Source organism: Platalea leucorodia (assembly GCF_965183815.1).
Source record: "Platalea leucorodia genome assembly, chromosome: 3".
In the NCBI taxonomy this organism is placed as follows: domain Eukaryota; kingdom Metazoa; phylum Chordata; class Aves; order Pelecaniformes; family Threskiornithidae; genus Platalea; species Platalea leucorodia.
In genome coordinates this window covers 32,463,065-32,490,285 of record NC_138825.1, presented here as the reverse complement: position 1 = coordinate 32,490,285, position 27,221 = coordinate 32,463,065, and the positions used below count along the sequence as shown (strand labels likewise).

At 41.1% G+C, this 27,221-nt stretch overlaps 1 protein-coding gene across 1 annotated transcript in view; it reads left to right on the top strand.

Moving 5' to 3' along the window:
• PLB1 (phospholipase B1) overlaps nucleotides 1-27,221 on the top strand; it is a gene marked incomplete at its 5' end in the record, with an annotated part of 92,424 nt that overhangs the window by 22,923 nt on the left and 42,280 nt on the right. Inside the window, 17 exons of the mRNA XM_082307342.1 lie at nucleotides 290-372; nucleotides 3,165-3,243; nucleotides 3,899-4,003; nucleotides 5,868-5,960; nucleotides 13,109-13,177; nucleotides 13,976-14,056; nucleotides 15,516-15,582; nucleotides 16,307-16,365; nucleotides 17,449-17,522; nucleotides 18,904-18,947; nucleotides 19,787-19,895; nucleotides 20,830-20,881; nucleotides 22,845-22,925; nucleotides 24,441-24,506; nucleotides 25,208-25,308; nucleotides 26,280-26,361; nucleotides 27,020-27,124. Coding sequence (XP_082163468.1) covers nucleotides 290-372; nucleotides 3,165-3,243; nucleotides 3,899-4,003; nucleotides 5,868-5,960; nucleotides 13,109-13,177; nucleotides 13,976-14,056; nucleotides 15,516-15,582; nucleotides 16,307-16,365; nucleotides 17,449-17,522; nucleotides 18,904-18,947; nucleotides 19,787-19,895; nucleotides 20,830-20,881; nucleotides 22,845-22,925; nucleotides 24,441-24,506; nucleotides 25,208-25,308; nucleotides 26,280-26,361; nucleotides 27,020-27,124 — 1,350 coding nt within the window. The remainder of the gene's footprint in view (nucleotides 1-289; nucleotides 373-3,164; nucleotides 3,244-3,898; nucleotides 4,004-5,867; nucleotides 5,961-13,108; nucleotides 13,178-13,975; nucleotides 14,057-15,515; nucleotides 15,583-16,306; nucleotides 16,366-17,448; nucleotides 17,523-18,903; nucleotides 18,948-19,786; nucleotides 19,896-20,829; nucleotides 20,882-22,844; nucleotides 22,926-24,440; nucleotides 24,507-25,207; nucleotides 25,309-26,279; nucleotides 26,362-27,019; nucleotides 27,125-27,221) is intronic.

The following is a 27,221-nucleotide window of genomic DNA, read 5'->3' as shown; positions in this document are numbered from 1 at the left end:
TTAGTTGGCTGGTGGCCACTTTGGTTATGCAAAATGAATTGCTGGGTCTCAGTCAAGAAGTCATCATCACAAGTACTTCATGAATGATGATGAATGTTATTCTAGATGGCAGGCATAGGAATAGGGTTCAGGATGGAATTGGCAAAGACTTAGATCATTGATTTTATGCTGGCAGAATCCCAGGCAAGAGGTAACACATGCGAAGCTGTAGACATAATTTACTGTTATTGCTACTTTCTGATCTTTAATTGCAAATATAACGTGATTAATTTTTTCTTTATTACCGCAGGTTCCCAAGGCCTTCGTAAACCTGGTGGATTCCACTGAACTCTCAACTTCCTCTCTTGCATGCCAAGATTACAATAATGCCAGGTAACAGAGGTTCCTTTAAATTCTTGATGTTGTCTCTCACTAGTGTTCAGACACATAGATATGTGTATGTATTGACTTTATAACTGAGGTAGAGTCTTCTGAACAGTTTTTCTGCCCTTAATACAAAAGTATGTCAAAGATTTTCGGTCTCCACTTTGTTTCTGGTAAACTCTTTCTGCAAGGCATATGTGGCCAGCAGCTACAGCCTCTCACTCACTTCTGCCTTTACCAACGCCCAAGAGGACAGGAGAAAGACTAGGAAGAACGAAAGCAAGAAAACTCATGGGGACAGATAAGGGCAGTTTAATAGGTGAAAGAAAGGGTGGGAGGAAATAACTTACACAAAGGTAATCGCTCACCACCTCCCACGAGTGGAACGATGTCCAACCAGGCTCCAAGAAACAGCGACCTTGGAAGCCAAAACGCCCCTCCTCTTCTTCCTCTACCTCGGTTTTTATTGCTCAGCATGGTGTCACGTATTGTGGAATACCCCCTCGGCCAGTTCAGGTCAGCTGTCCCAGCCGTGTCCCCTCACAATCTCTTGCCCGCTCCCAGCCTACTTGCTGGGTGGAGCAGAGTGGGGAAAAAGAGAAAGCCTCAACGCGGTACAAGCACTGTTCAGCAACAGCCAAAGCATTGGTGTGCTATCAACAGTTTTAGCCACAAATCCAAAACACAGCACCATATGGGCTGCTATGAAGAAAGTTAACTCCATCCCAGCCAGACCCGGCACTGTGGTTATGGTCACAAGGCTGCAGTCTACCTACCTCCAGCTCTTTAGTCAGTGCTACTGACTAAACTCTGCAACTCTCGAGTCAAAACCTCTGAAGGCTCTTTAAAAGTTTAAGTTTCTAGGTATCAATGTTCGCAAAAGGAATAACTGGTCTTAAAGTACATTGTTAGGCTACGTGAAAGCTACTACTCGGGCTCAGGGTATGGTAGGATGGAGAACATCCAACTTGTCAGTTCCTTATGGTAACAGCGTGCCTAGATGCTTTCATCCGTCTCCCTTTCTCAGTACCTTGTAACAAAAGTGTGAGTAGCTATGTCCCAATTTAGTATGGAGTAGGAGTGCACACATGGACGGTTATGGTGGAGTAGTTTACAGCTGATGAGATTACACTCCATCTTACTCCACAGTAATTTTTTTCCTGTGCCTGTGGCATAAGACACCATATGTACTAATATAGTCATCCTGAAGTGTTTCACAAGCTTTGCGTGTATACAACCTGGGAGACATTCCATCCGTCAAGGAAGGGGTCTGGCTGCTGCATAACCACGTGCTTAACAACAAGTATAAGCAGAGGAGAAGCTTTCCTTGTCAAAAGCGATTGCATGGAGCATTCTAGCTTATTTCTCCTGCACAGGCACTGAGTGGGAAAATGTGAGACACATAGATGAGAGGTGGAAAAGATGGATTTAGGAATATGGGCCTTGCCATATATTGAAGGCCTTAAAAATAAAATTAAATAGATCTAATTTTCTTTCCTCTGAGGAATTTTTATATTTCCTTTTCAACTTAAGGCAATTTGCTTTCTTGTCAGCATGCTCTTGTAGATGTGTTTATCTGGTTGAACAGTTCCACCAATCTGCAAGCCTTGTACTTTAATGTTTGGTAAACTTCTGGGTTCATCTCAGCCTCAGGCCCAGATCATCTCCCAGATAAGGGCCTTGGCATTTGGCTACCAAGTCCTCATTTTGAACTGTGCTTTGAGAGAAAAACATAAGCTCATACCAAAAGATGAGACTTCAAGTGTCTAAGAGATTAGCGGCTGACACTCCCAGTCCCATGTCAGTACCTAACTTTAGGCATTGAAGTTTGGGACATAATAGGCATTTAAAGTTCCTTCCTTTATTAGTTTCTTACCAACTAGAAGTGTTGTCTGAACTAAATGTAGTGTGTGAACCACATTTCTAGGCATAGAACTCTCTTCATTTATTGTATGAGGTTCTTCTGTTAGGCTTGGGAAAGATTCTGGCCCTGAGTTCATATTTCTTTCACTCACCAGCAGTGATAAAAGCACTTTAACAGAAATTACCCATTTTATAGGTTTAGCTAGAGCTCTGTGAAAAGGAGAGAGAGTCTGATCCTGACAGGTACTTATTGCTTACATCTTGCAAACCCCACAAAAACGTTTCTCAGATTCCAGTCCATCCAGGCACTTTAAACCAAGTATATCTTTGCTGGAACAAGACTAATCTTAAATGTATCTCATTGTTCCTGTCTACAGCCTTGGGAGAAGGTCTGAGCTCTCCAACTAGCTGCAGAAACATGCAATATGCACATCTCACCTTGCAGGTCAGAAATTTGGCTGAGATTGGTTAGCTGCTTGACAGTGCCTGACCATCGTTTAGCATATATAAGGTTTTGCAGCATTGACCTTCCATCCACATTTCTAGATGGAGGTCTTGTTGCCGAATACTAAGGCAGAAGTTCCTGTGAAAGTATTCTGAATCTGTTCAATTTTCCTATGCAACTATAGATAGGGAAATGTTTGAAAACTAGTGGAGCTGCTATTTTAAGCCTGAGCATGCTGCTAGCTTGTGAGACCCTGTGCTATTTGTCATCCGAATAGGCTTTCAAATCAAGAAGAAATCTAAAGCTCTGGACGTGGAAATATATATCATTTTATGTTTATATCAAAAATTAGGATGTTCCATGTAGCTTTCTCAATATATGCAACAATTTAGACTTCAATATATGCTTGTCAGTGGCTTAAAAGAGTTCATGTTATCTGTCTTGTTTATCGAATGTTCATAATGTCTTTTGTGTTTTTCATTCTTTTCTGCAGCAATCCAGGCAGGAATCAGTGCAATTGTGTTGGTGAACGCTCCTCATTAGATGATAACATACAGAGGTGGTCCTATCCGGTATGGCATCTTCTGTATTGCTTGGGTCTCATATTGCTAGACATGTCTATTCATTTTCCAGATTGGACTGAAGTGAGGAGTTAAGGGAGGACTAGCAGTGAGGAAGTTGAGTAACAGCCTTTTTACCACATGTCCACAGCAATCCCAACCCCGTTTCTTACATCAAGAACATTGGAGATAACTTCTCTCTATACCTGAGTGATCTTAGTATCTCTTGAAGTTTCTAATGACTATATAGCTTTTGGCAAGCTAGGATTTGTCATATCCCATCAGAAAAATGATCCATCTTGTCCAGTAACCTGACACATGATTTAGAAGAGGGAAGCTTCCTGTTAAGACAAAGACAGTTGTGCTACAATTCCTTTTAAAAATGAGAGGCAATAAGCATGACAGTTCATTGCCTTGCTAAGCTTGCTACTCTTTCAAAGAAAATTATGGTATATCAGTGTAGCTCTCTCATAGCTACAAGGAGTTTCCAATTATTGTGTAAGAAGATTTCATTAAATTACTGTCTTTGTCCTGGATTACAGAATTTGATTATTGTGGCTTATTAGGGGTGGGGATAATCTTAGTTCTCTTTAAGCCCTGACGAATTGCACATATATTACACTCTCTACCTGATAATACTCACCCAATTAAATGGTTGTCTATTCAGGATGCTTGGGAAAAACTGCTGGAGTCTGAGAGGTATGATCAAAAGGATGACTTCACTGTCGTTCTTCAGCCTTCTCTCCAAGAAAGAAATCTGCTGCTCAGACTGGTGAGTAAACTCGAGTAGCTCCATTCTTTCTGTGCTGTATCTGCTGAGATTGAGTGCAATATTCAGCTGGCTCTTTCATGTCTAGGCTGTGTGTAATGCCAGAAGACAAGGGCAGTCAGTCACATGCAGAATACACCTCAGGATCAGACACAGTGGTCCTGAGAGTGGAGCTTGCTTCAAACAGTGTCAGTCAGAGATCCTCTGTGTTTTGAATGCTATGTTCCTTGGAGAAATCAAGTCATGGCACCTCTGTAGATAACATCACGAGTGTCTGGAAACTGTCCATGCTGCCAATTTTTCCATATCTTTGCAGTCATCAGCTCATTCATCCCTGATTATGCTCATGTGTGTTTGGAAACAAAGGCAAAAAGAGGGTAACAAGAAGTATTTAAAAATGGGTAGGGGGAAAAAGATAAAGGTTTTGTAAACTCTGTTCGAAAGTAGAGTTACCTCCCTACAATGAGATTAATGCAGTCTGGGAACAAATTTTTTCCAGATTTTGTATTTGGCATAGCCAGTGGGGAATGAATATAGATAGGGTTGCCTGGGATGTCAGATGTGATTTTTCCACAGGTGATCTATAATGGGAAGTTCAAAGGTCAAGGTTGTCTGAGACCTGGCAATGAAGAGGGAAAATATTACTTACTAGATAATGGTTCATTCAGATCAAAGTATCAAAATCCAACACATAACATCAGGTGGTTATTTGTAAAACAGGTTGGTGGTAAGTCATGGTCTGGTTCCTGGGCATCATAACAGCTCCTTGAATTTGTGGTAATTCCATTGCTCCTCTCAGCTCAGTATCAGAATAAAATGAACTGTGAGAAAAAAAATTGTCTTCCAGGAAGGTTGGGGTCTGCTGTGTTGCAAAATCTTCCTTTGCTGCTGGGTCTTCTTATGCCAGGCTTCCCTTGTCGATGGTTGGCCCATATGCAAATGGCAGACTTTTAACTTTCATGGCATTACTTTTTCTCTTAGTAAATTGCTCTGTTATTGCCTTATATGCCGTCTAATGTCATAGGTGGATTCTTTATTTCTTCTGATTTGTGGTACACCTGCAGGCCACCATGTGCAATCTTCCAACCTCTTCCAACAGTCACTTTCATGTAAAAATAAGCATGATCTCCTAAGACAAATTCTGCACGCTTCCACTTTTTAAATGCATGTAAATGTTAGCTAGAAGAAGTGTTGTTTATTGCAAATCGTTCATGTGATCACATCTGCATGTTTCCTTGATCTCCTATATGTTACTATTGTGATCATGCTTTGCTGTTGCTCTGGTCGTCTTGTCCTGTTAATGTGCGGTTCCTTCACTGTGACCTTACAGTGGTAGGTACAGCAATCACTTAAAACAGCAGCATCTGTTCTGTCTTGACACGCTGAGATCAGCAGTAAGTGGCTTAATGTGCTCTCTATAACTACCTGAAAGGAAGTTGTAGTGAGGTGGGGGTCGGTCTCTTCTCCCAAGTAACAAGTGATAGGACAAGAGGAAATGGGCTCAGGTTGTGCCAGGGGAGATTTAGATTAGATATTAGGAAGAATCTCTTCATGGAGAGAGTGGTTAGGCATTGGAACAGACTGCCCAGGGAAGTGATACAATCACAGTCCCTGGAAATATTCAAAAAACATATGGATGTGGTGCTTAGGGACATGGTTTAGAGATGGACCAGGCAGTCAGGTTAACAGGTTGGACTCGATGATCTCAGAGGTCCTTTCCAACCTTAACAATTCTATGAGAGTACCAGAGACTGATATTATTGTGGATATAAATATTATTTTATAGAACAAGACCTTTTGTGGCTGAATGTCTCATCTTCTCATACTCTCAAGTGTTTTCTCATGCTCAAAATGCTTCCTCTTTCAGGGCAGGGATGGTTTCATTACCACATCAAAGACACAACTGGAAACTCTGGAAGAAGATTGTACTTTCATAGCTGTGGGCCTCTGGAACAACATGGTGAGCAGTACCACAGACATTGTTGTTTACTGGACTTAGTACAGATGCCTGGTAGCATCTCCACACTAGCCAGACTTTGAGTAGCAAGGACAGAGAGGAAGGAAGAATACAGGAAAGAAATATCCCATGACTGCTATCCTCAGCTGTGCAGAGAGACTGCTCTCGAATAATGCTAAATGCCCTACACTCCCAAGACAAATCTCTTGCTGTTCTATAGCTGCTAATTACTATCAAGAGCTTTTTTAGAAAGGTTTCCAAAGTAGCTTTGGGAAGCTCCAAAGAGACTTTAGGAAGTCTCAGGGAGTAAATGAGCTGTGACAGACCCTTCTTTTGCTAGTCTCACCTTTGTGACAGAGCAGCACAGCGACAACTGAGGCTAGTCCTAACCTGAGATTATGGCAGTTATACTCTTCTGTCTCCTCTGCCCTGTATCCATCCCCCTCTTTACTAATGAGTCTCATAAAGTCACCTCCTCCTTAACCATCATGCTGCTGCTGCTGTTGCTCATACTAAAAAGGTGGTAGACAGCCTTGAGGAGCTCCTATTACTTCCTCAAGAGCTGGATGTTCTACCCAGCTGAGGAAAGCCGAGAAATTATGCCTTCTAATGGGAGGAAGAGGGTGTCTGAGAGAAACACAGACTCTCCGACCCACTCGAGCTTGAACATGATGACCAGTTCTGTAGGAGGCTGTTTCCTTCTGCAGGCTTGAGCTGCTGCCACAGCATTTGTGTGTGTGACTGAGTGGATGCACGTACAGCTGGAAGGGTTTGCATTATAAAATTGATGATGGGAGCAAGTGAAGAAACGGGAGTTGCTTTTCAATATGAATGAGACAAAAAAGCAGGCACATGATTTTGGACTCACCAGAGCAAAGTAGGACGTTACTGCTTAGTGCATGCATTGTTTGAATATGCCCTGATATCAGTAGGTTTGGGTAAGATGTTGATTTTACTATTCCTGCTGACTTAGAAACTTCCAAAATTTTCTGCTTTTTTTTTTTTCTAATAACCTTCTTATAACACATATCTGATCTGAATTCTCTCAGTGCCAGGAGGCACACAAGGCGCGAACATCGTTCTTCCACTTCGATCGGTCTGCGGCTGCGTGCTCTGGAGTCCCAAGGGCCACAGCGCAGTCTTCTGTTGGTTTTTTCCTCAAGACATGACCGATCCAGTTCCATCTCCTCCTCCTCACTTCATTACTGATTTTCTCCATCTCCGAGTTGATGCTCGTCGTTTCTGCAACTTTTTGTTTTTTTTCCGGGAGGAGGTAGTTGGCCTCCTGCCCAACCCCCATGACTTGGAGGGCCAGTGGTTTTTCTGTCAGGGTGGCCTTCCCTCAGGCTGCGTTGGTTCGCGGCACCTTCTTCAATTTTATCCGGTGCACCCTCCAGAGAGGGATCCCCTATCCACCACCCAGGGGACGCGCCTTCTAGCTGTGCAGCCCCAGCCGAAGGTATAACACATATAATCTGTTTTAATTAGAAAGCATCTGCAGTGACCAATTAAGTTAAAGATAAAAGACTTACTTTTTTGCTTGTTTTGCAGTCTGCATGTTAATAAGATTTTCATTTGAGAGCATCTACTATTTCTGTGTCTGTCCAAATTATCCTAAGCATGAAGGAAAAAAAAGTCTATTCTGCAACCGCCTTTTAGTAAACCACATTTAAAAATAAATCCATGCAGATTGGCACGTTCTTTATTTCCTTTTATGCTAATTCTGGCAGTAGTAATGCTGTTGTAGCCCTGATCATTTAAAGAAGCAGGATTTGCAGAAAGAGGCTTTTATTCAACCAGATGATATAGCTAGAAAAATCCTAATCACTCTAATAAAAGATGTTATCTTTTAGCTCAAGTTAGTAGGACTTTAGTTAGTTAGTAGGAGCCAAAGAATTAAAAAATTATCACCTGTTGAAGCTCCAACCTTGGAACCAATGTGCTGCATCCAGTTACCTCCTTTGTTATCTGTGACATTCCTCATGATGATGTCAAAGTTCCTGCCTCAGTTCTTCTATCGTAAAATAGATGCCATGATAAGATGCACGTTGGCTTCTTTATTGTTGTTCTGCCTTGGCCTCACTAGGCAATTAGTTTCACTAGTTGAATGAGCAAAGCAGACACTGAAAATCAGAATCCTGAAGTGTGAATTAAACATTCTCTCTGTTTCTGGCAGTTCTCTGTTAAGAAATGGAGAGAGTTACTTTAACTGCCCATGTCTCGGTGTCCCCATCAGTGTTGGAGATATTTACCTAGATCACACAATTACCATTACTTAAACATTATCTGTAAGACACTAGAAAGCAGTGGCATATCCTCCTCAGATACTAACCATTATAAATATTGGAGCTGGTTGGGAGCAAGCCACACAAAGTATGAACATCCAATTTGCTGTGAAAAGTGGCCCTTTACATCTGCTTAGCATGGTTCTTCAATCAGCAAATTTTTGAAATGAAATGCTGAATATTCTTTCAGCTAGAGCAGAAAATGAATGCTTTGGACTGGAGAGGGACCACAGTGCTGCCAGTTTGCCAGTCCATTTTGTGCCTCCCCAGCAGGAATTATTTGGATCCAACTGAACCAAACTTGTCAGAATCTGAGATCCATCTAACTGTGGCGATAGATCAGCCTCAACTAGTGTGTTTGCTAGGGCTTATCAGTTGGAAACTGACCTCCAGCTTTGAGTAATGTCCTTCTTTTTTATCAGATTCTGCAATTAGCAGAGTTCATGTGCTTCTAATGGGCTTCACTTTCCTTTTTATCCAAGTCTAGACTACACGACAGATTTTTTTTTTCCTCCTTCCCCTCCCACCCCCCGCTATGGCTTCTTACTGTCCGGCTTTTTAGATTTCAATTTATGCAGAATGCCAATACTAGGCATCTTTAATATTTTTTACAAGGAGTTGTAATAGTATCATCCCCATTCTAAAATAGTTACATTGCCTCCTTCAAATCCAGGCTCTGTAGAAGGGGAGTTCTCTTCTGAAGTTTAATAACTCATGCAAACATAGTCAATTAACCCAGCACTGATATCTCTTTCCTGCCCTCTCAAATTCTTACACTTAGCTTGCAACAAACTCTTTCCGTCACTTCAGAGGATGTTTTTTTTCTCTTTACAACTTCTGCCAGCAGAAAAGCCTTCCTCTTTCCCTCTGCTTCATTTTTCTGTCTATGTTTCCCCCTTTCCTGCACAGACTTTATTTTGCTTCCTGATCTCTGTCCTTGAGCATCCCATTCTTTAGTGTGTTACCCTATTCTTGTCATTTTAACTGCTAGGAGCATTTTGTGGAAACAGCAGAGGTGGAAAAACTATAAGCAAAATGAAGTGGTACTTTTAAGGACGGCTGTGTTAGGGCCAGTTACCCAGTCTCAGGCAGTGAGCGTGCTGGGGAGCCACCAGAACCAGACAATTGTCATCAAGGAGACAAATACCAAGTTTGCTTTATTTCACTGTTTTTCCTCAGTATGAAGTGGTTCCTCTAGTGAGGGGACAGCCTAGGTGATCTGGAGGAAGAGCAAAACGTGGCAAAACCACATCTTGCTACTGGTTTGAAGGGAGACTACAGGAATGGCAGTATTCCCTTCGCAACTTCTTTTCCCCCTCTGTTTTCCTGCCTCCTCTTTGATTTAGTGGTATTTTCTTAGTACAGCTGGCAATCGTCAGAAAGGCACCTCTCTGGGTAGGTTCCTTGTCTGCCTGTGATGATATTCTGCCATGATGTAAAAGCAGATGATATGAAAAATGCTTTCAGTGTAAAAAGCACTGGCAGGTGTCCACACCTGGTAAAGGTTACTCGAGTTCTGCTGGGAAGTCTAGCTAATGGTTTATGCTGACTGCTTTAAAAATAAAACAAACCAACCCACAATGCAGTATTGGAAACTGATAGGAAATCAAGATTGTGACTTGTCGAGCAGCACACACAGCAGAATGAGGAAGTGCCCAAGAACTGCATTCAGAGAGTTTCATAGAATCATAGAACAGTTTGGGTTGGAAGGGACCTTTAAAGGTCATCTGGTCCAACCTCCCTGCAACAGGCAGGGACATCTTCAACTAGATCAGGTTGCTCAGAGCCCTCTCCAGCCTGACCTTGAATGTTTCCAAGGATGGAGCATCTACCACCTCTCTGGGCAACCTGTTCCAGTGTTTCACCACCCTCATTGTAAAAAAATTCTTCCTTATATCCAGTCTGAATCTACCCTCTTTTAGTTTAAAACCACTCCCCTTTGTCTTACCACAACAGGCCCTGCTAAAAAGTCTGTCGCCATCTTTCTTATAAGCCTCCTTTAAGTACTGAAAGGCTGCAATAAGGTCTCTCTAGAGCCTTCTCTTCTCCAGGATGAACAACCCCAGCTCTCTCAGCCTTTCCTCATAGGAGAGGTGCTCCATCCCTCTGATCATTTTTGTGGCCCTCCTCTTCCTGCTGTCTGCCAGGCTGCCCTTCCCTTCTTTTGAGGCTTGGTACCAGCCCCTTCCTTGGAATGATTACCTGCCTATTGGCCAAAGGGCAAAACCTTGAAAATATAGTGGCAATTGGCAGTTGGACTGCACTTCAGTCTGGCTGAGAAGAAGCTGAGCTGGCAGCTGTTAAGCAGTTGTCCTAGGCACGGCTGCCTATGTTAGCAAAACATTTCTAGCTACCTAGGAGCAATGCGATTCATACGCTAAGTACATCAGAGAACAGTCATTGGGTAGCTAGGACATTGGGTAGCTAGGACAAGCTAGAGAGCTAGGAAAAGCTGAGAGAGGTCAGTTGTTTACTTGGACAGCTTTGATATCAGAGAGCCTGATTGATTAATTTTGGCAAATGTCTACAATTCTACCTCTGGAACTATATTTGGGGGCAAAGCTCCTTTCATGTGTGTAAAGAACTTAGACAAGAAGCTCTTGCTCTTGTGTAACAGAAAAGACCACAAAAAACCTATCCTGCAACCAAGGGAGAAACTGAAACCAGGCAAGAACCCAAATGGGAACAGCAGCGCAGGAGGCTGCCCATGCCTCTCTTCCACGTTCAGGGCTTTACACCAACTTAGAAACCGCTGCAGTACCAGAGCAGACCCGCACGCTAACCAGCCTGTTAACAGATGTGCTAGAATTCAGGGGAGGTTTTGGCTGCCCACAATGCATACTTGGTGCCCGATTTCCTGACCAGGACCTTGCAGCTCTGCTGCATGGGAGCTGTCGGTCTTTGCTGCGAGAACAGTGTCTCTGAGTCATCTGGAATTAATTGCCTCCTGGAGAAATTCATTCTCATCACCCAACTCCCAGTAACATACAAGTGTCTAATACTTGCTTGAGCTTCATTCTTAGCCAAGAAATACCACCGTTGTCCCATGTTCTGTGGGATCATTCTGTGCTGAAAGAAGAATATTTTAAGAATGTCATTAAATAGCTACTTTGTTTTGTCTTAGGAGGATGGGAAAGTACCAGCTCCCAGCGTATCTTTTCTCTGAGCTTCGTTATTTTGCATGTTTCAGGGACATTCCTTTTATTGCGCTCTCTTTCTCAAAAAAACACAGATTTTGTTTCTTCAAATGCTTTTCTCAAAGAATATCTACCTCTGTAAACCTCTTCTCTATATCTCTGAATTTTCCCGTTATTTTCATTGATGGAACAACCAAAACAGAATATAACACTCCTGCCCGGAATGTATCAGTGAAGTCAAGGCTGTTATTGCTGTATTTTTCAGTGCCTTCAATCCTGTTTCTTCTGTAGTCTGCTGCTTCTGGCAGCTGCTGGTGCAAACTGAGCAGACATTCACTGAGGAATCTAAAACAGTGGCCAACTCCTTTGGGTGTGATTGCAATTTAACTAGCACCCAGCAAGGTGCCTGAACAGGTGATTATAAGTGATTCTGTGTGGTATTTACCACTTTGTGCTGTCAGTACTGAGTTTTGAATCATTCCGTAATTTCTCATTAACAACAATCCCCTCTCCATCGTGTAAGAAGGTGGCCAACAAATAGAAATATTATCAAGCCTCTGTGCAGAGTTGGAGTGTGCCTTTTCTTGTTGTCTAACGTATGAAAATGTAGGTAAGGAAACAGTTCTGGAAGGTGGGATAAATTAACAAGCTTTTAGTTGCACAGGCTAGAGCCACCAGAGGATTGGTGCGTGACCTTAATGTGTTATATTCCATGTTTCTGACTTTGCTGCAAAATGAATTTGCAGCAGAGGGAGTACATAAAGAGAGTCCTCATAAGACAGAAGGAAAAAAGTTAATGTAACATGAATGTGTCACCAAATGGACGATTTTTAGTTTTCCATTTATATTAGGGATTTTGTACTTTCTGGTTCTGAGGTAAAACGATGTGGACTTACCCAAGCCTTCTGTGTATAATCTGAGTCAAAGCTGCGTTTTCCAAGGAGTTTCAGTAATACCATTTTTACTTCGAAGTTTCATTCTACTCAGAGTTGCTTTTCCTCCCACACACAAGCCTTCAGCTTCTTTATACTTTTCTACAGTTTATAGTTTTCATATAAAGCTGAAGAAAGGTCTCCCAAGTGTGCCTTTCTCAAATGTTTGTGAGCATGGTTTCACAATCTGGGAGAAGACAAAAAACTTGTGGCGGATGAGGCCTGGGAGGACAGACAGACTGCTGCAAAGGGTTGTTGCCTGACAGCGCAGCTGTGGCAACCCACCTTTTGCTTTCTCATACTCAGCTGGGAAGTAAAACTGGCTTGCAAATCTCAGCAAAGTTTAAACTGCATACCGTAAGGGGGGAAAACTAATCATGAGGATGGTTTAAGCTATGCTCTTCTAGAGCATCTCCACGGTTACTGTGGTTGAGCTGATAAATAGCGACTTGATTGTAAGTAGTTGAACACTGTGGTATGAGATCAGTGCCTTGTGGGAAAAACACTTACAGGGTCAGCATTCCCAAGAGTAGGGTTAATGTGTGGATGCTTGTTTTGATGATGATGGGATGACAGTCTGATCATGAGAGAGGCCGTTTTTTTCAGTTCCTTGCTTTTGTAGGTATACATGTGGTATGTTATACATAGGTAGATACCTATCATAAGCAAAACAAGTTTTTAAATGTGTATATGGACCTGATGGAAAACTCCAGGCATTAGAGCTTTTGCGTTGCTGCTGCTCTCCCTTCCCTCCCACACGCAGCATGTGTGCAATTCCTCTGTTCTCTCCCTTCCAGATGGAGCCAGTTGGACGGAAGCAGCCTCACGATTTCACAAAAATGCTTCGAGTCCAGTGTCCATCTCAGGTAAAAGGGTTTCCTTATTACTGTGAGATTTTATTTACTCTTTGCAGAATTTCCAAGTTTTCAAATGCTGTTGTTGTCCTCTGAAGTTCTTGGGAATGTGCACTTACCCAATATATTGCACTGGTAAAAATTCAGTGTTCTTAAAGTTCATTGACGCAGACTCTTTATTTTAAAATGATGAAACTCTTGACAAAATTCCCTTAAATCATCTTACTGTGTCAGATATTTTTTTATTCAAAATATAACTAGCTATTCTGAATTTGTTAATTGCAGATATCAGGGGTCTATTATCAGTATTGAAAACTGTATCAGCAATAAAATTGAATCCATGTATTTTATATAATTTAGATTTTCTGTGATTGGACTCTGTCTGCTCTCAGGTTTAACTATTTTAGTTCCTGGAGCCGTCAGTAGCCCAGTATCTTCAGGGTCTGAGCATCTCTGGTTCAAAGAACAAGTTCTTGAATGTTTTTGCATTTAAGCTCTGACTTCAATAATTTGATAGTGAGAAAATATTACTGGCATCCAAAAGCTTCACTGAACAGCAATTAGAGCACCAAAGAAACTGAATTATGTATTTTGGTTGATGTTAGGTTTAAGGCAAGAAGTGGTGCTGTGCCTAGAGCATACCAGGACTTAATCTTCAGGTCTAACCTGGTTTACTTTACTAGTGCAGTGTTCATTCAAAAATTAATACTGTAAAGATTTTCTTCTCTCGGAAAATCTAGCCAGAAGACTTTAAGATCATCTGACTGCATTTCCACTAGCATTGGTAAACACACTCTCTTCACTCTGCAGGAAAATCCGTATTTTTTCACATACAGAAATAGTAACTACTCATCTTCCCCGGAGACATCAGATGCCAAAGAAACATCTCAGGTATAGTAGGACTGTTTGCACCATATGGACTGAGTGTATTCCAGGGAGTGGGGCAGGTGGGTGAGAGTGTGCTGTAGCCTAATTAAACAACGTTACCCAGGAAAATTAAATAAAAAGCTCCAGCTCTTTATTTCCATGCTTGACTAAATAGTCAGACGCTTAATAGCATGTTTTCTCCTTGATGGATTTTGTAGAGTGTGATTTAAGGTAGATGTGTTCAGCCAGCCTAAACTAAGTTTTGCCTTCACTGTTAAGAACCTTTTTTAAGCATCTGGATAACAATGTTAATTTTCCTGGGATAAGAAGATAGCGAAGATGGGGCCATTCAGTCTTCCCATGGAGGAAACTAGATCAGATCAGCATGACGCCACTGTGTGGGTCTGATTTGTTCTTGTTTATGCCATAGTAAAACTGAAGAACAATGGATTTTTCATTTTTCTTTTTTGTGAGATAGTTGCAGCTTAGATGTGCAGAGATAAACAGCGGTGCTTTTTTTTTAGTCATGGTACTCTGATTCTGAGCAGAACTTGGTGCTCCCAAGCAGCTACAGAGGGAGGTGATAATGCTCATTTTCATGCCCCAGAGCACAGGCATACGCAAAATGGCGTATATGTTATTGGAATAGTAATACATATTTCTCCTCTCATTTTAATATAATGCCATCTGTTTTCTTAGTTACTCAGGGTGTATAGACCTCTGCATGGAGCAATGGTACCTACCACTGATTTTTGGTAGTAGTTATGGTGTAGGAGACAAAAAGTACCCACTGTTTGTGAGTTGTTTTTTTTTTTTTAAATAAAAGAAAACAAAATGGAGCAATAGGACAAGACACACAAGTATATTTTCTTTAGACAAGTTAGCCTACTTAAGGAGTTCTGTAGAGAAATTTGGAGCAAGCACATGTCCTTGGGTCTTGTGTGATGGTTTGCTCTGGTGTATTGACAGTCAGCCTTCACTAACAGTAGATCTTGAGGGTACTTCTGCCAGTAGGCTGCAACCCAAAAGAGCCAGGAGGGCAAATCCCTGGCTGCATGTAGAGGGCTGCACGCAGAGAAGGCAGGCTCGTGGCCTGCTGACAAAGGTATGGTTTCGTGCTGCGGTATTCTAGGGATGTTCAAACAGTTTCTCGCAAAAAGATACGAGCTCACCTAACTCAGAGTATGGCTGCGCAAAACATCGCATAGCTGAACGCAGCATGGCACAGAGTCTGAAAGAACTGGCTCCACCGGTAGGCAACAGCCATGCTGCACTAATATGGCCGTGCGACGTCTAAGCAGACTCAGTTTGTGTCTGCCTTCAAAGGGCAGTTGTAGGCACGGCCTGAGGACAGGCTGGGCTGGGTAGATGTATACAAAGTACGTGGGAAAGTCGTTAATCTAATGCTCCAAGACATAAATGGTTTATTGTGACCAGAGTATAGTGAGTCTGATGTGAAGTCTTGTGCTGTCTGTCTTTGCAGGAGAGGATTTATGGAACAAATATTACCTGTTCTGACCGGGGTGCCTCTGATACAGTTCCGGTTTCAGGTACAGTCCTTTGCAATTTTATTGCAGAGCTACTTCATTTGATGATAGAAGGGAAACAAGAACTGGGTTTAATTAGGAAAGGTACGCTTTTCTTTGAAGCAGTGCGCTCTATTGACTGTGGCTTTTAAGATCCTTTTTGGAACAACGTTAGTTGTATAGCAAGATGCAAGTTCTCCCTCGAGGATGGTGAAAGCCTATGCAACTGTACCTTCCATGTACAAAGAAGTGACAGTGGAAGAGACAGGAGGTAGTCGAGTGCTTCAGTTGCAGGGCTGATAAAACTGTGTATGTACGGAGTAGGGGCTCTTGTCAGTGCACTCTGGGGTGCAAAAAGCCACGTGGAATCCTGTCACCAGGTGGATTCTGTCTTCTCTCAGAAGCTGCGATGGTCCCAAAATTTCTACCCTGTGCTGGCATCAGAGTTGTGCCTGCTTTTCAGTCGGTTCCACTGGTTAAAAGGAATCTGAGTAAGCACAGATGCAAGACTGAAATCTTACTGCCTCCCTTGTCACTATAGCTAATGCCCAGCTATCGTACCAAGAATCATTTCTGATTTGGTGCTCGTCCGTGTCTGTCATTCTGAGCTGGTGCTGTCATGAATATTAAAATACTGTCTTTGCAATGCTTTATGCTTATTCTAAGCAAAATTTCTGATAACCATCACAATTTGAAGTTTTCTTTCTTTTCTCTTTCCCTTACACTACCTTTATTTTTTATTTATTAGTTCATAATTTGAAACCGGCAGATATTCGGGTGATTGCTGCCCTGGGAGATTCAATCACAGTAAGTAAAGATCACTGGATAACCATCGTTAAAGCAAGCAATGAAAAAGCATTTCTGGATTTTTAACCTGAGAAATCGAATGCATACAGTTATGCCCTATTGATCCAAACACATTTTTCACGTTTTTTTCCATACTTCATCTTGACTGACTGGTAATCAGATCATGAGTCTAATCTGAGTGCACAGTTCCCATTTAAAGTCCACAAGAGTGCCACACAAGGAAGATCTGCAAGAGTAGGTTGCACAGCAGCAAAACCAGCCTGCTAGAGTGGACTTGCAACGATTGCTTTTCTTTATTGATTCTAGGCAGCTCCCAAGGTATTGGCCTTCAAAGCTGTTAGTAAGTAGCATAAATAGGAAGAACAAATTCTGCAGCTAATTGTGTGTATATATATAACATTTTTTACACACACACACATATATATATATGATAACACCAAAGCCTATAAAGCCAAGCCCATTTACACTAACTAAATATTTGGGTAAAATTGCAATAGATCGTCAAGTGTAACTTGAGATTTTTTTTTTTTTTTTTTTAAACACTATTCCTGGAACTATGCAAAGCTGTTACCCCTAGACTGGCTGTGATTCTCCAGTCAGTGACAACTGCTTCACTGCTCATATCGTAATTCATGTTTCTTATGTATTCTGTGCAAATTGCCACATTAAATCCTTGTAGTCTCCTTTCTTGGGGAAACTGGGGGAGGGAAGACATAAAATCACCATACCACTTTTTAATGTGAGGAACATTACAATAAATTATTCATTCAGGACCATTGCTATCTTATTTATTCCTTATGTAAATTTAGAATTATATGAATATTTTGAACATTCTCAACCAATTTTTTCTCCACCTGATCTAATCAAGAAGTTGATAGAAGAGGGTAATTCACTGGAGCAGAGTTAAAGTACCCTCAGTCCTTGATCCTCTTGAGACCAAGGATCTGTTATATTTTGGGAAGATGACATAGCTTGCTTCATTAACATCCTCTTTAATTATTTTCACTAGGATTAGTCAGAGAACTAGTTACTGTAGCAATTCTTATTTTCTGAAGGTGAACTCCTCTTCTTTTGTCCTTCCAGGCAGGTAATGGGGCAGCATCCAAACCCAATGATGTTCTGGATGTCCTGACTCAATACCGAGGTGTTTCTTGGAGGTGAGTCCCAGAAATTCCCCCCCAATGGGAGGGAACCCATTTCTTGGGTTTTGATATGTATAGTTGTTTTTTGTAACAAATGGAGGCTTGTGGAGAGCGAATTTGACTTTACGTTTTGTATGGAGACACACAGTTGTACTTTTACTCATGGTAAGTGAAACACTTGAAGTAGTGGCTATCTAGAGTACGATGTAGCATGGCTGGAATAGGCCTGGATACGTCCTGGATGTATCCCTGGATGGGGATGAAATGGCATCCTTTTTAAGACGCTCCCTTTCTCCTCTCATGGTTGTAGCTATGGCAAAGGGGACTTCTAGATCCCAGTGGCATTGCGCCGCTTGTGCATTCTGCATTTCTGTCACTACTCTTTCTAGATCCTATCTGCTCTTCTCCATTGTGGCCCATGTCACCCATTTATCTCACTTAAAATAAGTGGTCTATGAAAAGTCAGAATGGGATCTTTTTTGCTGCTGCTGTTTCGTACACAGTATCTTATTTCCTTGACCCGTTCCCAGTATTGCTTAAATCATGCAGAACAGTTTATTGATTACAAGTCAGTACAGACTTTTACATATGCAGCATTTTATTAGACAGGTCAAAAAGCCACTCTGAAGAAAGGCAATCATGTTCACTTATTATTCTGCAACTGTATTATTTAACACCAAACCTGTCAGGCTGATTTTCTGTTCATCATTTTTTATCCATCTGAAATACTGCAACTCTGTAAGAGGTTTAAACAGGTACTAGAGCACTTCAAAATACTCTATTCCAAATGAAAGGGATGCTATAGAGGTGGTGTAAGTCCAAATTTTTATATTTTGATCTTTAATAATATTCTACTGACATTTGGAGGGAAAAGTAAGTTAGCATTCTCTACAGCATGAAGGAGGGTAAAGAGCACACAGACATATGGTGAATGTTACCAGTCTCGTAGTATTCTTCCAGTTGAGTGAAATGGGGGGGAAAGGTATTGACTATACTTAACACTGTGAAATATATGCTTTTAGAACTTGTTGTTATGGATACAAAGGATTTGTTAACTAAAAGTGGAAGTAATAAACATTTTAATAGGGACAACAATCACAAAGATGGCAGCCTGTAAAAATTCTCATTTCTTTCAACTAGGTTTGAACTCATGTTAACACATGTAAGAGAATTGAAAGGGCAGCTAGTGTACAGGGCTGTTAATATAATTATATTGATTATGACAGAATTTCTGATTTCGTGACCCCATAGGTATGCGCACAAAGAGCTTGCTGTGACTCAGTACAACCACCAGAGAATGTGCTGTGTACATGTGTACAAACCCCATAAGGGGGAGCTGCCTTACCAAGTCCATCATATCTTGGAACATTTTTTTCTTGTTCTTTCTTTTTAACAGTGTTGGAGGTAATGAAAACATTAGCACAGTCACGACACTAGCAAGTAAGTGCCTTTTTCCATAAACTTGATAAATATCTGGAGCTGTTTATTAAAACAGCTATTATTATAAAAGAAGACATGAAGAAAGATTTACAATTTGTAGCATGACAGAACCAATCCCTTTGTATTCAATGTCCAGTGCTGAGTAAAAGTTGCATAACAACCAGGCTGTAAATTGCTGTGCGTGACTTAACTGTGTATTTTGTAATTCCTAGGGGTTTGGTTGTTTCAGTATTCTTCTGTTGGTTATAGTTCTGTCCAAAATGTGTTGGAGATAGATGAATCGAAGATCTCAGATCATAGCCTAAAGAAACTATTTTGACTGTACAGGAAAGTTGTTTTAGGCAGGAGCAGAATCATGTTACAAATCAGATTTTTACATGCTTTTTAGGGGTCACAGCATTTTAGATCTGGGGTGTTTTTAAGGCTGGTTTGTAACCTAAGATCTCAAAGGGAATCTTAAGTCTTTGGGGTTAATATATCTGTGGAAATCAGGCTAAAGGATTTGATTCCAACCTATCTGCAGTTAGAGTATGATGGCATGAGAGTCTCCTGCCTGAGCATAGGGTTACTCCGCCTCACTTACCAGGCAAAATGTCATTGCTAGCCAAGATGATCACGTTAGGTCATGAGATATCTGAATTAATGAAAATTGGAAACCTTGAAGGCAAGAAAATAGTTGTATAGTGACAAATCTCCACGTTTATTATACTTAAAGGTTAATTTTTTTATAGGTATCTCTTAAAGCTTTTTAATTGTCTTTTACTAAGGTCTAATCTTTATAACCTCATTTGTTACCTGCTGAAGCAAGCAACGTTTCAGGGTGCTGTCTTTTTCTGCAGACATTCTCCGTGAGTTCAACCCATCCCTGATAGGGTATTCCATTGGCACTGGAAAGCAGACTACAGATAATGCTGCACTCAACCAAGCTGTGGCAGGGGATCATGCAGAGTAAGATGAAAACTCTTTTAATTTTAATAGAAAGTTGATTTTTCTTTAAAACTCAGTTCTAGCTAAAAAAGACCCAAACCCTGGACTTTGGCAGGAGTGCAATAAGGCTGATAGGCAAACCCAAATATATTTCTTTAGGTCATCTCTAGCATGAAGGCCAAGAAATGTGATGGGGCCTTTGCAATGCTTCTAATCTATGTCAAATAAATTAGCATCAAAAGCAATGCTTTCTCTAGCATTTTCAGCCAAGAAGCACAAAGTGCTTTACAAGTACTACTTGGAAAGACTCACATCCCTATTGTGAGGCAGAGAAAAAATATCACCATTTTATAGGAGGTATATTCAAATCCTCTTGTCAGTAGGACCAAGAGTTCGTGTAGAGAAACTAAGACAGAGAAAATTGTGAATTGCTTATGGTCAGTCTGTGACAGAGCTGGGAATTACCTAGAGACCACTATGCTCAGTCTTCAGTGAAATTCATATCATATCTTTTTGTCTTGGGAACACTTCTTATGAGACATGCATCAATGGCTTGAGGCCATGTAATAACATTGATACATGCACGGATGCTTCAGTGATACGTGTATCAATAGCATCTGTCTGATGTCGGGAAGGAGCAAAGTGCATTTATTTTGTGGTGGCACAGTGTATTTTCTGTATAGTCTGTAAAAGTGTAACTATGCAGCATTTGCAAAGTGGACAAGTGCCTGTTGGATGCTAATTGTTTTCTCACTTTCTTTCCCATCACTGTTTCAAAATATAGCCCTTTTTGGGTACCATACCTCTCATTCAATGAAAACTGGACTTTCCCAGGTTTTTTTAGCCATTATGTGAGGGATGTCCATTCATCAGCTTTCCTCTTTGCCTTGCAGTCTATGCAGGATTCCTTTTTAATTTTTAGTATTTTACAATTTTATTTTTGTTTTATTTTTAGGGATGTTCCTACACAAGTTAGAAGACTGGTGGACCGAATGAAGAATCATACTGTGAGTTTGATATGTCATTAATATCTTTAGAAAGGTGAAGTTATGTGGCATCATTAGTTTCTAACAGACCAGCAGCAGCTGCCAGACATTAAAGCTGTGGGTACAGCAGTGTACCACATAATATTCCCCACTGCAGAGTGTGAGTCAGTACAAAATAATCTATAGCTTTGTCTTAAATTAATTTGCACCAGCATTTGATAGTTACTATCAAACCCAGATAACTGTAATCTTGTTATCATTTTTACTACAAGCGGTGGGTAAATTCTGTGCTGTTGCTTCTCCTCCCAAATTGTGTCACCCTGTAAGATGACAGAACTTTTTCTCTGCTAGGATTTTGCTGTGATACTAGTAATTGTCTTGGAAGCATATGGTTTTGCCAGAAGTAATGATATGTGCTAGGATGTTGAGGGCAAGCTTTTCAAGTGGCAAGTCTTGTAGAGTGAATGTGTGAAGTGAGGAAAGGACTTGTTTTCTTTAAAAACAATTTAGTCCCTTCTTTCACTTAGTCATCAGCTGATTTTTGACTTACATGTTTGTTGTTAGGAATTATTTGATTAATGGTCTATAAAACACATATTAGGCTGAGGATTTCTTGCATATTTTTCACCTCCACGACTGCTTTGAATGTTTGCCGTTTGTAATTTGAGAAATGTGCTATGCAATCGGTGACCTACGTTACATGATATTATTTTGGCTTTCCAATTGTGCATTTGGAAAGCAGCCAAAAAGCCTTCAAGAAAACTGTGTGTGCATGTCTAGTATTAATACTGTGGTGAATATATACTGGCAAAAATATTTGCAGTACCTTCCTTTTTGGTTCACTTTCTCATAAACAAGATTTCACTCTGATGGCTGTATCTGAAATGAGATTAAAAGGGATAGCAGCTAACAATGAAGCAGGTGGATGGTTTTCATTCAAACCATTCAAGTCTTCTAACTGCTACTCATATTTATTGTCTTGGAAACATCACACAACAGAGATGAATGCAAATACCTTTTATTTAACTGATAAACTTCTTTTGTATTTAACTAATAAACTTCTTTTTAACTAGAAAGAATGTTCATATATCATATAGGTCATATATCTTTGATTTAAGAGGTCCTTTTTTTTCTCTTTTTAAAACACCTTTTTAGTGCAGGAGGGAAATTTTCCCCTCTTTTAATTTGGAAAAGTACATTTTGAGACCAAACTACTGAACAGTGTGTTTACCAGCTGGGATATGTTGCCTTCTGCCTTTGAAGACAGATGTTTTTTAACCATTCGAGGCTGATATACTATTGCTGCTTTTCTTAGTGGTGTTTTGCACAGAAATTGAAGCCTTAAGATACTGAGTATAACATCAGCTACATGGTACTAAGCATATCTGAACCTTTCCTCAAAGCTAAGAAGGCGTGTGTTTACTGAAGCATAATTACCTTGCGTTAGCTAGCCCTTTGCAAAATCCTTCCAGAGGAAAAAGTGCTATATTTTTTTACCAGTGTTCTTAGATAGACTTAATATTGCCTCTCTATTCTTTGCAGTTTTTCTTGCAGCAAGACCAAAATACATTGCCCTCCAGGGTTTTCCAGCAGGATAGCTGCATTATTTATGACACAGTAAAACATATACCATCATTTTTGCAATGAAGATATATTCCTAGAACTGCAGGAGTCACTCAGTGTATACGCAAGATATTACTAAGAAAAGCATACAGATGAATTTTGAGCAATGGTTTTCTGAAGCAAATCATTTTGCATGGTACTATTGATATTGTAAACCTTATTTAGATCTTAGTAGTTTCTACATCTTCAGTCATGACTACAAATTCATTTTTGTGTGGATGCTTAGAGAACTATAGCCAGGTACCCTGAGAAATGTTAAGTTTGTGTTTAGTATGTTCCCTGCCCTCCCTCCCCCTCACCCTCCCCCCCCCCTTTTTTTTTTTTAATTATTAACTTTCATTCCATCTCCTTCTGTGTGCAGAGAATAAATTTGCAGACTGACTGGAAGCTCATAACACTTTTCATAGGAGGAAATGACCTATGCAATTTCTGCAACAATCCAGTAAGTCCGCTGCTGCCTGCAGCATGAACTGTGCCAGCGTGGGCATAAGGTCTCTATGCATTGCAGTGGGTGAGAGGGCAGAACTCAGTGGGTGAGAACAAAATAAGGTAGTCTTATTTGTGCAGCTCTGGAATGTGACTGCACTGAGACCTTCAGGTTGTTCAACCTGATGTTATGATAAACAAAGTTATATCTTTAGAACACCTGTAAATTACATCATTGTGGCTACTTTGTTTTGCCATTAACTAAGATAACTTTACGTTATCTAGTCACTTTACCGCCTGTAGATAAAAGGTCAAGGGCTTTTGCTCTTCTTTGCGTTGTGCACAGTAACACTCCTAAGTGTCACTCAGTGCTCTCTTACCAGCTTCAGTGCTATGGGAATGGTTCTACCGACAGCTCACGCTGATGCAATTATATATAATACAGTATATATTATATATGTATAGACATATACATACTGTATATAGCCTTTGGTATGTGTGAGTAGAGAGGAGGTGAAAGGCTGTGGCAGGCTCCTCACACAGTGATGAGTCTTACATGCTTTTAATTATGCATGATTAATTTCAGATCAGGAAAAACCGCAAAGCAGCACAATAAGATGGCTATAAAACAAGGAAGGTGCAAATTAACCATTCCTACCTTCTGCTCCTGACCCAGACACAAAATGGCAGTTGCTCATGAGTGTGGGTGGCAAGGACGTAGCACATCTGCATCCAAAGATCACGTTGATACTTCCTTTATGTTGCACAGCTACAAATAGTGCCAATCGCGATGCTCTTGGTGAGCTGTGATTTAGGAAATGAATAAGGGAATTGAGCTGTCTCATTTGTAGAGTAGGCCAGGGGTGCTCTCAATGAACTTCTGCTTGAAATTAAATCAAAAAGAATTAAGGCTGAAAATAAGACAGACATTTCTCATAGGGGAGTTTATTTGACTGTCAAATAGTTCCACAAGTGAAGAAATAAAAATTGGATTACTTGAGCCAATTAAATTAGAGGGTTTAAACCACTCAATTGGAACAGGGAAATTTCGCCACTGAGAGGCAAGTATGTAAATGATTTCATTCCCAGATAAATGCCTAAGCTTTGCCAGTTGTTATTTGTGGCAGGTAAGGAGCACATGGGAGGCATGTCGCTAATATTCCATACAGCAGAAACAAACTTACTTTTACACAAACTGGTCTCTTCCAAAGACAGTCCCTGTTAGTGAGGTGTTAGCCATGCTTTTAAGACTGGCCTGAGCAAGCCTGGGGATGGAGGATGTTGTGATGTCTGATAATGCCCCCTGAATTTGCTTCCTCAGTGGTATCCAGTGGCCACTAGGTGTTGTGAGTGTGATGGCTGTGATAGGAAAGAATAAAAACAGACACAGGACAGTTTTGCCTAAGACTCTGTTACTCTTGCCCTAAGAATTAGAAAAATGAATGCTGCTGTGAGAGACTCCATCTAGTCACTCTTGTGCCTGCTTGAGTAAACTGATTGACAATAGAATTTAAACTTCTTGCTTCAACAGGTACGCTATTCTCCTGAAAACTACACCTACAATTTACAAGTAGCTTTGGACATGCTTCACAGAGAGGTAAACCAAACTTTTTTAGTATGTGGGAGTGGGGATTGTGTTCTGTTTGTAAAGCAGTTGCGGATTATTGATTGAGAATTTAGTTCCCTGCTTTCACCTGTGGAGCACTGCTGTATGCAGAGATGCTTGCTTGCAGGAAAATCTTTGTGAGAGGCAGAAAGGGCTAGAGAAGTATTTTACTGAAGGAATAAAGATGTGCTCCGTTCTAGCTGATGTGCTGCGGACAAATAACGTAAAAAGTATTGTAACAAATTTAAACAAACATATGATATTCAATGGCTAGAAAATGCTTTGCTTGTTCATGATACTGCAAATAAGTATATTTTTTGTGGTCATTAAGAGAGAGGTTCTGATATTGCAGATGTGGGTCAGGATGATGAGAGTACTCAAAGAGTTAGCAGGTGTCTGAGCCATGCTGAGACCTATAAGAACTTGTTTGGACCTTTTTGAAGTCATCGTTCTCAAGTGACCAGCAATCAGCATTTAAAATAGAAATAGGCAGCACAGGCAGGGGCTGTAATTTAGTATTATACGTGTGGGGGATTAATTATTGAGAAAGTACTTTGAACACCTCTGTTATAAATAATGCAAGCTGCCTGAATCAGCAGGCTGCTACCTGAGGCCTGCTGTGGCTGTATAGAGGCAAAGGTGGCACTCCGTACTCTGGGCATTGGCTATGGGTTTGCTTATTCTCTTGGCAGGTTCCACGGGCGTTTGTGAACCTGGTGACAGTGCTTTCCATTACAAGCCTCCGGGACCTGCATGCATCAGAAAACAATACCTGCCCGAAGCTGCTTATGAGGTTTGAAGATGATTTATGTTACAGCTCTCACTGTTGCTCACAGAAGGCTGCAAGGTCTTCTCAGGAAATTTTTTTTCTTAAAGGGAAAAGGTTCTAGTATTTCAGACCACCAAACACCTTCCTCTGTGTATGCATATGTACCTACACGTTCATTTCAACACAGCATTTAGAAATACCTATCTGGCTGTCAGTGTCTCTGTATCTGAGCCCTGCTGTTACCACTTCTTGCGGAGCTTCCATTTTAATGACTCATCACTCTACGCTGCAAAGGAGCTCAAGCCAGAGCAGAAAGATCTCAGCTGTGTTCTCTTTGGGCAAAGTCAGGGAAGAGATTAAGACACAAGGTTTTCTTAGCTGATCACTTTAATCCAGCTTTATTTACAGATTTACCTTTCTGCAGTCTTAAAACTCTCCCTCTTGCTTCTGTAGTTTCTGATCTCTGTAATCTCATTGCTGATTATTAGTTTTATTGTTAATTAGTCTCTCAAGTAGATGTCTGGGATGCCGACAGGCTGCAGTCCCTTCAGGGGAGTGCTTGCTCTACCATGGAGCACCCCCTCCTCATTCCCGCTGTTGTTCTCTCCTCCTGTCCCTCTCTGGTGTTTTCTGCCCTTTCTTAAACCATCTTGGCTGACAGGCTCAGCTGTGCCCTGTGGCGGGTCCATTGGAGCTGTCTGGAACCAGCTGTGCCTGGTCTCTCCTCACAGAGGTTACTCCTGCTGCCAAAACCTTGCCATGGGCACCCAGCACCATTTTTTGCTTGCATGGAGCCTTTTCCTCACTTTATGTTCATGAATTTATCCCTAATAAAATGTGCTTCTGCTCAAGCATCTGAGGTGAGAGCTAACACTCCCATTGAGCTGCCTTTCAGAGAAATCTGTCTCGGAGTAGCTTTTAATACTGCAGCTTGTCAGCTCGGGAACAGGGGAAAAAAGAGGAGCAGATCTCAGCACCATGCTCTCATCCCACAGGCTCCTGTGCCCTTGTGTTATAAACCCTCGGGACAATTCCAATGAGTTCAGGAAGTTGGTCTACTTTAACAGAAGGTACCAGGTAATGTGGCATTTGTTACAGGTTTAATGTCATCCTCCTGTTGATCACAGGACCACAGAGGAGCTAATATTTGGAGGGTGGGGGACAGTTTCCACTCATTTTAATGACATATTTGTAGCTGTGATTTTAAAAAAAATAAAAGGTGAGGGGGAGATGAGAGTAGGCTCAAGATCTTTACAACTCTGATTCAATAAAACAACAAAACAGATGAGGAAAAAAATTGTTAAAGAGCCATAGAAAGTAGAGTATGTCAGAGAGCCAGCAGTTTTTTTGACCACTTATCTCGTTGGAGATCAGATTAAGTCAAAGAATATGATAATTCAGGAACAAACTTTGGCCATGGGCTGTCACCCAAACCAAAAATGCTGTGGTGGTTCTGGAAGAACATCTTTTTGACAGAAAATCTAATTACTGATCAGCTTGCCTGCCCATGTCAGTCAGGTGGCCATCCCCAGGCTGCCTCTCTGCAAAGAAGCCCAGGATGCGTGTCTCAAAAAGATGGCTGCGTTGGCTGCCTGGTGGGAGCTGGAAACCACGGCCATGCCAGGGTTTCTGCGCTAGGCAGGGGGAACCCCTGGGTGAGATGTAAATGGATAGAGGGACTTGATGAGCTGAATGTAAGAGAAGGAACGGCGACAACTTTTCTTTGACTCTTTAGGAGAGAACCCGCCAGTTAGTGGAGAGCGGAAGGTATGATACTACGGATAATTTCACAGTGGTTATACAGCCATTTCTGACAAATGTGAAGATCCCAAGAACACAGGTAAAAACAACCAAAAAAACCATCCTTACATTAAATCTTGGTGCAATTCCACTGACTTTTCAAAATTGTCTTGGCTGTAAATGTGACCAGCAGTTTT